The 11,984-nt window shown below is 36.2% G+C and overlaps 1 protein-coding gene across 1 annotated transcript in view; it reads right to left on the bottom strand.

Annotated features, from left to right (window-relative positions):
* Positions 1 to 11,984, bottom strand: part of LOC107732543 (V-type proton ATPase subunit H-like) — a 37,215-nt gene that overhangs the window by 22,013 nt on the left and 3,218 nt on the right. The window contains exons 3-8 of the mRNA XM_016543905.1: positions 11,702 to 11,801; positions 11,331 to 11,430; positions 7,710 to 7,723; positions 6,520 to 6,573; positions 5,405 to 5,502; positions 1,135 to 1,327 (exon numbers count right to left, since the gene is read on the bottom strand). Coding sequence (XP_016399391.1) covers positions 1,135 to 1,327; positions 5,405 to 5,502; positions 6,520 to 6,573; positions 7,710 to 7,723; positions 11,331 to 11,430; positions 11,702 to 11,801 — 559 coding nt within the window. The remainder of the gene's footprint in view (positions 1 to 1,134; positions 1,328 to 5,404; positions 5,503 to 6,519; positions 6,574 to 7,709; positions 7,724 to 11,330; positions 11,431 to 11,701; positions 11,802 to 11,984) is intronic.

Here is an 11,984-nt window from a genome sequence, read left to right on the forward strand (position 1 = left end):
CAATTAAAATGGCATTGTTCGTCAGTAGATGTTCAGTGGGGTTGACAAGTCTGAGACCACATTGAAACTGTAATTCAAAATCTAATTTCAACCTGCAAATAAACAAAGAATTTTAATACATTTAGAATAAAGAAACATTGTAGTTTATTTTAAAAAATGCACTATTTCTAGGTCACTAATTAAATAAGCAAATGTGGGGATAAAATGAAATACTAAGAAATGAAAACAACAAAATACTAAGAAAACTAAATATTAAATGAATAGTTCGCCCCAAAATTTTTTTTTTTTGAAAATGTACTCGCCCCTCAGGCCATCCAAGATGCAGATGAGTTTGTTTCTTCATCGGAATAAATTAGGAGAAATTTATCATTACATCACTTGTTCATCAATGGATCCTCTGCAGTGAATGGGTGTCGTCAGAATGAGATTCCAAACAGCTGATAAAACCATCACAAACATCCACAAGTAATGCACATGACTCCAGTTCATCGAGTGTTTTTAAGAAACAAATCTTGAACTGATGTATTTGTTTATTACAAATATGCAGCTTGTGGGTCACTTGGATTACTTGTGGACATTTGTGATATTTTTATTAGCCGTTTAAACTCTCATTCTGACAGCACCCATTCACTGCTAAGGATCTATTGGTGAGCAAGTGATGTAATGCTAAATTTCTCTAAATCTTTTCTGATTAATTTGATGGCCTAAGGGTGAGAACATTTTCAGCAAATTTTCATTTTTGTGAACTATTCCTTAAAGAATTCATTGAATTTTTTTTTTATAAAATTGTATTAATTTAGAAAAAAGCATAATAGAAGCATTTTAGCTAGTGGTCTCAGATTTTTGAAACCAGGTAACAGTGGCATATTTGGTTGCAAATTATTCTGTGATTTCACTGTAATGGAGAGCAGGCAGCTGAGTGATGGAGTAGGAGTGTGTATCTGAGAGGATTCAGGGGTGGCTTCAGGGTGAAATAACCTATTAGTTTACTGCAGCTGAGTCAATCACATAAGGCTGATTTTAAAAATAAAATTTGACAGTCACTACTGAATTCAGTTGCATTCATAAAGTCAGGAAAGGAGACTGGGTTGCTAACGAATGCAGTTTGAAGCAGACACGTTTCATGACACATACCCTGAAAGCAGCCAGGATTATGCGAGTAACCTTCTCTTTGACAGACTCTTGGAGGATGTCGGAGAGTGCCGGTACCACGTTGTAGCGCCGCAGCTGTTCGCAGAGTTGCGGGCTGAATGCCAGGAGCCACACACAGAAGATCATCTGATACTGCAGCTGGAAGCCACACTTATTACTCAACACTGCCGTGATGCTGAAAGATGCACAGACAGAACAGTCGAAGTTAGTAAAAAGAAGGGCATCTCACCCCTAAGGGTGTGCTGAGAGGATGCTCTTCATAAAGTTACACCTGATGGTTTGATGGGTGAGATGAGAGGAAAATGAGAGCCCACATTTTTGTGATGTATAATGAGACCATTACATGAAAGAAATTTTACTTGAGGGGCAAGAAAAAGAAAATGATCTTCAGAGAAACCTCATTATCCTGTCTTTACTCTGTCTGTACACTAGCAAACAAAATAACTTTTATGATCACAGGGCTAAAACCTGCTAGGACAATGAGAGATGCTTTCTTGTTTTACAAGATTTGTTCTACAAGATTTGTTCTAGAGCCTGACTGATATATCGTTTTGCCAATATTATTATCAATTATTATTGTCAAGATAGCAGGTTGACAATTTTAGGTGCTGCACTATTTCTTCCAAAATGTTGCTATCAATTGCTTCAAAAATAGACATAGTATCTTCTTTTTGATATTGCGGTCGAATCTGTCTGACCTCTGCATAACTTGGGAATGTGCTAATCGCCTTCCTGATATTAATGATTAATATATTAATAAAAGAAGGAAGCAAACTTGCTGTCTGAGAGCATTTCACTGGGAATCTGACTTGGGGGGTTTGTCAGTCTCTCAACCGTAGCAAAAAGAGTGCAAGTGTTGTTTAAGATACTGTTTATAAGGTTTGAGAAGAAACTCACATTGAAAGCATGAAGGTTGTCTTTATAGATGCTATAGTGAATTTCAAGTTTTGTCTTCTGCCACATCCGCTCAGATTTTCTGCATTGTCTTTTCATACTCTGTACTGCTGTTGATTTTCTCCAAGCTGATTTTTGTCTGCCAGTCTTCTTGCTGACTTTCACAGGAGCAATATCATCAATAACATTCTTAACTTTTGAGTTAAAGGAATCAAGGAGAAGATCAACAGAGTCTGCAGAAATGCTTGGTTTTAAAGATATAGCCTCCATAAATAGCACACTAGTGTTCTCGTTAATGCATCTCTTTCTGACAGAGACAGATCTAGATTCAGTTGTAGCTGAGATCAATATATCAAAGAAAATACAGAAGTGATCAGATAGTGCTACGTCCTGAATAACAGTGGATGAAATGTTTAGACCCCTACTGGTCTAAAGTTAGTATCTTTCTGCAGTCCAATAGACGGCAGTGCGGTGGTGGCTTGAGTCTGTTGAATGGTGATTTAACACTACGTAGTCACCTAGTTGGAGAGACTCAATGCTAAGTAAATAAACAACAATGTCCCCGACTTTCACTCTCACAATGAGCTTATCATATTAGTTTGCTACATTAGTAAGGCTCTATGATTTCCGCGATGCAGAAAACATGGACGGAATTGCGTAATCCAGTCATAAAAACGGAATTTACTGTAGAACGCGGAATTTCATGGAATTTGTCTTATTTTTGATGAATAAATAAAAAACAGATCAGTACATATATATAGACTGTGTCTGTGAATATTAAACTGCAAAAAGACTTATTAAATATGCATGTTCTGCATGTTCATTCAGCGTCACTGCACCCGTTTACCAATAAATTTTGGAGCACTTCATGCTTCCTTCTGCTGACCAGCTTTTTGAAGATGCTGATTTCATTTTCCAGCAGGATTTGGCACCTGCCCACACTGCCAAAAGCACCAAAAGTTGGTTAAATGACCATGGTGTTGGTGTGCTTGACTGGCCAGCAAACTCACCAGACCTGAACCCCATAGAGAATCTATGGGGTATTGTCAAGAGGAAAATGAGAAACAAGAGACCAAAAAATGTAGATGAGCTGAAGGCCACTGTCAAAGAAACCTGGGCTTCCATACCACCTCAGCAGTGCCACAAACTGATCCCCTCCATGCCACGCCGAATTGAGGCGGTAATTAAAGCAAAAGGAGCCTCTACCAAGTATTGAGTACATGTACAGTAAATTAACATACTTTCCAGAAGGCCAACAATTCACCAAAAATGTTTTTTTTATTGTCTTATGAAGTATTCTAATTTGTTGAGATAGTTAATTGGTGGGTTTTTGTTAAATGTGAGCCAAAATCATCACAATTAAAAGAACCAAAGACTTAAACTACTTCAGTCTGTGTGCATTGAATTTATTTAATACACGAGTTTCACAATTTGAGTTGAATTACTGAAATAAATGAACTTTTCCATGACATTCTAATTTATTGAGATGCACCTGTATACTGTATTTTGTTCTATTTGTGTTATTTAAGTTATTTATAATAAGTGAAGTGAAGTTTCCTGTTAAGTGCACTGATGTCAGACTCATTTTGAATAATAAAGTTTAAATACCCTGCCTCCACTACATAGGCCTATGTTCGTCACATCATTATAAGTGTTTGATCACCACATTTGAGTTATCAATCACTTCCCCGTGATTTTCATTAATAAAATAGCCTAGATACTAGATCGCTACATTATATTCCTCAGCAACGAGGTGGTAAAATCGCTGTTTTTGAAGTAATTGTACAGAGAGATGCGCAGACGCAGGTACATGCAACTGTCATCTCTCTCTGTCTCTCTCTCAAACGATCAATCGATAATTAATTGAAATACATGCTATAATTCATTCAAATAAATGTGGTCTTACAGCACTATTTCATCTCTGTGTATGATTTGAATAATTGTCATTTTTACCCATTCGGTCAAATATTGTGCTGCAAAGAGCAATACTAGTTTTAACTTGTCTATAACTTGGCAAATGACCATGGAATAAGCGGGATAATCAACGGCTAGCCGTGCATTAAAGGATTTAAAATGCACTTTCACGGAGGCAAGTGCAGGATGTATGCACTTCTTTGCCTCCACGTCGTGCATTTAAAATCCTTTAATGCACGGCTAACCGTTGATTATCCCTTACATATTCTGTTATGTATACAATATGTACAATATACTGTATTCTAAATACAGTACCAGTCAAAAGTTTGGACACACAAATGGGAAGTGTCTCCAAACTTTTGACTATACTGTCCTATAGCCTACACATAAAGAATATCGGCCGATATGTGACCCTGGACTACAAAACCAGTCATAAGGGTACATTTTTCGAAATTGAGATTTATACATCATCTGAAAGCTTTCCATTGATGTATGGTTTGTTAGGATAGGACAATATTTGGCCGAGATACATCTATTTGAAAATCTGGAATCTGAGGGTGCAAAAAAAATCAAAATATTGAGAAAATCACCTTTAAAGTTGTCCAAATGAAGTTCTTAGCAATGCATATTACTAATCAAAAATGAAGTTTTAATATATTTACAGAAGGAAATAACAAAATATCTTCATGGAACATGATCTTTACTTAATATCCTAATGATTTTTGGCATAAAAGAAAAATCAATAATTTTGACCCATACAATGTATTTTTGGCTACTGCTACAAATATACCCCAGCGACTTAAGACTGGTTTTGTGGTCCAGGGTCACATATATCGATATCTGTCTTTTATTACTCCCTAGTATCGGCCCCCCAAAAAACCCATATCGGTCGAGCTCTAAATTTTGTTCTTCAATACGTCAAGGGATGGGCAGCATAAAAGGGGCGTGAGTAGAGCACACTGTTAATTGCTCTACTCTCCAAAAAAAACTATAAAATAAAATAATAATAATAATAATTTAGTTACAGGTTACAGGGTACAGGTTCCTTTTTGACCAATCAATTTTTATACCTTTTCTATGAACTTTCCAGACAACTGGTTACAGATTTTTAAAAACATCTTAAAAAAATTTCACTCAAACACTGCAATTCCTACAATTTTTACCGTATTTTTTATTTTATTTTATTTTTTAACTATATTTTTGATCAAACAAATGCGGCCTTGGCGAGCATAAGAGATTTCTATAATATAAAACATTATATTTAATAAAAAAATATTATTTAATACAATACGGTTATAAATATTATTAATTCCAGGTCTGGATATCACAATTATAAAATCCCCAAATACTTCTAGGTAACCATAACCAAGACAGCAGGTATTGTCTACTATGTGCAATATTACCCAAAACATGACCTACATATTAGCGTGAAAGTGAGTATTACCAGTTCACTCCATCAGCCTCCACCCAGGCGAATCTGTATTCATTCACTCTCAGCATCAGCTGCAGGCAACCAGCAACGCACTGAACATACTGGGAGCTCTGTGAGGGTCAGAAGGAAAAATACACACGACACGCAAATTAGCATGCACACAAACACAAAAGAAACACGAAGAACAGAACAGTTCAGATAAGCAGGGAAATGGATGCGTGAAATAACAAGCCCATCCTTTTCGGGGTACTAGCAAAGGAACACTATGAAACTAGGCTGCTCAAGCAGCATTTACACTCTCTGTAATTCTGCATTCACTTATGCACGTGCAATACGGTTCTGACTTTTTAAAAAAATGCCTTTTAGGTAACATGCTGGATCAAAGAGACAATCCCACAATGCAGCAGAGAGAAAGCAGCAGCCTTGAAACCTGGACAGAGTGAGTGAATCATAGAGAGATGTTAGAGGAGATGTGGCTGAGAGGAGAGAACAGACTCAGTCATTAACCGGGGAAGATGATGCTGTAGATCAGCACCATATGCATAAAAGCAGAGTGGTCCAGAGAATAGAAGAGACAGGGAGACAGCTCATGAAGAATAGCAAAGTGGAGACGTCTTAAGAGCCATGAGAGGAAATTGAATTAAAATTTGTGGCCACTTGCATTGCACCAGCAGATTTTGACTTGTGACACATGATGAAAGGAACATTTTTTTTTTTCAAATGAACTCTAAAAAGCGCAAAAAGAAATGAAAGAGGAATACTGCTATAGTGCAAGACAAAAGCCTTCAGGTGGTCCTTTCAATCTATCAAGTCTAGTATCTTAAAAAAAAAAAAAACAGCAGAAATACTGGATTATGACCACAGCCACTGGCAAGAGAGGAAAGAATCTTTGTAAAAATGCTTATAGATGGACACAGACAAAAAAAGTGTTGTATTAGAGAAGTGCAGCTGTAGGAAAAAGTGAAAAGATTCACAGTGGATATGAATGGGGAAAAAAAGCAGTGGACAAGAAACAGCATGTGACCTAATCCCAAAAAAGAGAGGGGTGAAGATCTCGGCCTCTGAAAGGTGATGGAGGCTAGTTCACACAGTTGCACATCCACCTCCTTCATCTGTGACATACTCACTTCACTGGGGGAGATGGTCCCTGTTCCAGGTTCAGCACCTGTACCATGTAGTTTCTAACAAAAACAAACAAAAAAAAGATAGAAAGAAAAAAAATCTGTGATTTTGGGCCTCTTGTTGAAGGGAACTATAGCGGTATTATTGGACAATGATGGGAGGCATATGACTCCTGCATGAGTGAGACGGCTTGTTCATGACAGGCAACAGTCTAAAATTCTGTGGGAGAGTGGCCCTGAATTTATTTCAGTCTCATCTGCACTGCAAAATTAAATGCTTAAGCATGTCACAAGAGCTAAGTCACAATTTGGATGTAAAGACACTAAAGTCAACACTTTTGCAACTGGCATCTAAAATGAAAAGCCCAACATAATTAAACTGGTATTTATAGTCATTTTCAGCTTAGAATAGACAGCATTTTTTCTGATTCATTAAAAACGTTTATTCACAGCCATTGAACAAAATGAACAGCTACAATGAAACAAATTTATGGAGTGCACTCTGAGTGGTCTAATAAACATGAACTGCTTTGAGAGATCTTCTATTTATGATATTCAACATTCATTGATTCAGAGGGCCCTCGGGCTAAAATATGAAATTGCATGCAAAATGCAACATCCTATTACTGTAAGGTGATTTGTAGGGGAAGTGAAAATGAAAGCTGGACTTTATCACGTGATCTGTAAGTATATGCATTCACTAAAAGCCAGAGACCACTGTATGGAGAAAAAAATAAAAAACAGTTCTCATCAGCAGAGGACCAAAGCACTGCTGATCTCAGATAGTCATAATAAAACAACTAGTATGAAATAGTGACTTTATATATAACAAACTGAATAACGTTTTTGTAATGCATCAAAAGATCTTTCATTCATTTTGAAGGCATTTCATTAGATGTCATTCATTCATAATTTATTTAACAAGCTCATAAAAGCAGAATAAAAATTCTAGTATGTTTCATCTAATTGAAAGCAAATGTAAACCATCTTATTCATCACATCTACTGAAGTATAACAAACTATTTATACAGCATTTTTTTTATACAAAAAATGTCAATACAAGTTGTAAGTCCTGTTTTTATTCTCTCTTTTCACTTCGCCATTAAATAAACCAATCTAATGCAGTACTCTATCTCAAGGTTATACACCCTCCTGAAGAATATCACTGTGTCTTTCCATTAAGCTCAAAACCATACTCTAAAGCCATTTTCTAATGAAAGCAATTGGAAAACATTGAATGTGTTAGTAGTACACAAAAGAGGGATGTTTTCAGTGATTAAATCACAATTATGGCTTTGATTTCTTTGAACTATGAATGAACCCCATAAAAAATTCATTGTATACACACTTCTTTTTATTAAACCAAAATGACATCTGTACTTCAGTGGAGGTACACTACTGTTCAAAAGTTTAGGGTAAACTTTGACTGCAGCTTCATTCACTCCATGTCGTAATAACCGCAATTCTGAGTTGACGTTCTACTCTGAGCTGTTCCAAGTCCTTGGACTCTGAATTATGCATATCTATGGCTCGCAGAACTCATCACAACTTGCAAACTGGGAATGTTTTGACTTGGACCATATGAGTGCTGTACCACCTGACTACCGCAGACTCATCCTCGTGTCCGAGTAGAATGTCACGTGTTGTCAACTCAGAATTACCGTAATAACGCAGCTTGACTTTTACTAAAAAAAATTCTATTTCAAATAAATGCTGTTCGGTTGAACTTTCTTTCATCAAAGTGGAAATTACAATGGAAATTATAATGATTTCTACATAAATATTAAGCAGCATAACTGTTTTCAACATTTATAATAATAAGACATGTTTCTTCAGCACCAAATCAGCATATTAGAATGATTTCTGAAGGATCATGTGACACTGAAAGTAATGGCAGCTGAAATTTCGGATTTGCCATCACAGGAATAAGTTACATTTTAAAATATATTCAAATAGAGAACAATTATTAAGAATTATTAATAATATAAAAACACGTTGGTTAAGATACTTGTTTTAAATCATTAAAAAGAAATCTTAAGATCCAAATCTTTCGAACGGTAGTGTATATCAGGAGTGGGGACACATTTGTTTGCATTGAAATGTGATCAACTGGAGCTTTGATGGTGGGGATAAAATCTAAAAAAAATAAAATAAATAAATAATAATCTAAAAACTAAAAAAAGTGGTGGGGACATGTCCCACCGTTAATGATGCCTATGAGTGAAAACAAGATTCTAAAATGTTGACACAGCCTTCAAATCTCTGATATGACCAAAACACTTGTCCTGTTATCGGTGCTGCATGTAAATGGAGGTTCATTAAAACTATCTTCAAACATGTCCATAACACATTTTTGCACTCTGAGGTAAATTGATTCCGGTTCAGGATTGTGAAACAACACAAAATATGTTTGAAGTTTATCAAAAATGGTTAAGATTAAGAATACATTCAAACCCAAACAACAAACGCACGCGCACACACACACACATACTGTGTACTAATCAGGTGTGACATGAGACAAGCAATTTCTCTGTCCACACAGTACATTCTCTAAAATACTAAACTGTTATGTGACACAATCACAGCCATTTAGAAGATATTTAATGTTTAATGTACAGCTGTGAGGAGCAAAATTTTAGACCAGTAAGATTTCACTGTAGGAGGCAATAGTGTAAATACAGGAACTACGCGACTGACAAAACGTCCTGCCCTTTGCTGCGACTGATTAGGACGAAACTCAGATATACATGGAAAAGAGCTTTTATCTCTTGCTACTTTATAACGTCCCGCCTGGTACACTGACAGGCTTGGCTCGACATAAATATATCATGCATATCTACACCAAAGACGTATTATGGGGCATAAAACAAAAGAAACCGAGACAAAAACATAATTCAAGATGCTGTTTCACCAGTTCTCCCAAGCAAGTAACACAAAAAAAAAATACAATACCATACCAATACAATACCATCTACAATACCATGCTGAACCGGCACATCAGTTTTTTTGTTACAAAAAAGTTGGTACTACGACAAGTAAGGTTGACCCCTGGTTCCCATGTGCTGGTTATAAATGACTCAACCCAATGCACTTAGCACCACTGCGCCCTGAGTGATTCTCTTAATCTGTATCTGTGGCTGGTCTGCTGCAGCAGAGCTCACAGTTCACAGCTCATTCAGAGTCAGGAGGATCCAGGATCAAAGCGTGCTCTAGGCACTTCTCGGTTTATTTTTCTTATTGTGCCCTTTATATAAAGCACTCTGCTGCAGTAGTGGCCTGACATGGCTGCCTCTGCAGATCTTGACCCCCTACTGTGTACATGTAGGATAGGAGGAGTGACAGTACATACAAATTCACTCATTCCTGTGCAGGTGCTGCAAAGTGTTTGACACACAAGCTGGGCTCCAAAAGTATGAGTCAACTAGTGAAAATGCTTGTATTTTTCAATACCGTAAATATACAATTACAATATTGTTTCATATTATATATTGAAAAATGTTCTGAATTTCTTACCCCATTTGCTTTAATTAGGCTGTTTTCCTGTTTTGTTAGCAATTTTCCATGACATTTCAATGACCTTTCCAATTACGTTTCATATATAACATAAATCAACCATTCAAATTCTGATCAGTTTGGTAATTAATCATTCAGAGAAATTTGTGAACCAATTCAAATGATTCAGTGAAAATAATCGACTCTGAACCCAATTGGACACCCCTATGGCTTTCAAGAAAATTTACTCTACACAAATCTAATAACTGGTTGATTAATTAATAACTGGTGATTAAATATTTTATAGTAAAACAAAGTATATTAATTATAGAAATATTCATTACTTTATCAGGCCTAAAAAACACAATTTTAAAAGTCCTTAAAGGGTTAGTTCACCCAAAAATGAAAATTATCGCAGCCTGAAGGAAAGAAGAGAAATGTCGCATCAGTGCTTGAAAAATGCATTTCTGTTAAACGTGGCTTTCATACAGATGCTTAAATATAGGAATATATGCAATGCCTTGAAGGGGCTGTGGCCTAGTGTGCCTTGTCTGGGCACAATGAGCTGTGGCCATGCAGACAAACAGAGTTTGTATAGAGCTCATAACATTTCCCAATCCTGCTCTCAGTCTCTCTCCACATCATTTCGTGTCCTCTCTCTGTTTTCCTCTGAATAAAAGTAGCAAAAGGCCAAAGGACAATTAACAGCCTTAATTGTGATAAGTAATGGCAACTGTTGCTCCACATCCATCTGAGACATTCAACCTAAAATTAAACATCCCAAATAACCCAATTGGACACCCCTATGGCTTTCAAGAAAATTTACTCTACACAAATCTAATAACTGGTTGATTAATTAATAACTGGTGATTAAATATTTTATAGTAAAACAAAGTATATTAATTATAGAAATATTCATTACTTTATCAGGCCTAAAAAACACAATTTTAAAAGTCCTTAAAGGGTTAGTTCACCCAAAAATGAAAATTAGGCTGTGTTTTACTCACCCCCGAGGCATCCTAGGTAAAGTAAGGAAACTTTGCTTCCTTTGCTCCTGTTAACAAACGGTGGTTTTCACGAGACTCACCGGTGCATGTGCAACACTGACCTCATACGTCATCCGCCCGGAGCTGCTTATATTATATTATATATTATATTATATAGATATTAAGCAGAACGTCTTCTGCAGCCTCTCTTCACTTTCATTTTATTTCAATACACTCTACACCTTTCATGTGAGATAATACAGGGTCAGTTTATTGTAAATGAACACTCCAAAGAAAACAGACATTAGAGTTTGACTTTTTATGTCCCTGAAATGGTGCGTGTTTTTACCTGCAGCGTGTCATCAATCAGGGTCAGGATGTACTGAACAGTTTGCTCTTTAGATATATGAGCCATAAGGTTGAGGAAGGTCTTTGCACACTACAATAAAATATGTTTGAAGACTTAGTTAAATGTACAGACTTAAATATAAATACAACAACAAGCAAGCCTATGTGAGCCTAGTCATTTTCACAAAGCTTTAATTTATATAAAAGGGCCCCTAAGATCAGTGGTTCTAAAAAACTAACCAAAAATAAAAACACAGACAATGATCTAGCTTGGTTATGCTAAATTAATGTGGTACATTTCATCTTTTAAACTAAACAGGTTGGAAGGGGCCAGACTAATACTAGAAGATTATAATATCCACCTGATGTCCTTCTTTTGTCAGAACTGCTTGCTTGTCCTCAGACCTGGCAATCTCAAACTTTTTAATGAACTCACAGTCCTCAGCTGAGATCATTTGGCCCCTGAAAAGCAAGAAACTTATCAATGACTAAAGGGAGATAGGCACAACAAAAGGCAATCCAACAAAGTGCATCAATTGATCACATTCTTTTTATTAAAAGGGTCATATGATGTTGCTAAAAAGAACATTATTTTGTGTATTTGGTGTAATGAAATGGGTTTATGCGGTTTAAGGTAAAAAAAAA

This window comes from Sinocyclocheilus rhinocerous, unplaced genomic scaffold (genome assembly GCF_001515625.1).
Source record: "Sinocyclocheilus rhinocerous isolate Xijiao unplaced genomic scaffold, SAMN03320098_v1.1 scaffold1420, whole genome shotgun sequence".
Classification (NCBI taxonomy): Eukaryota; Metazoa; Chordata; class Actinopteri; order Cypriniformes; family Cyprinidae; genus Sinocyclocheilus; species Sinocyclocheilus rhinocerous.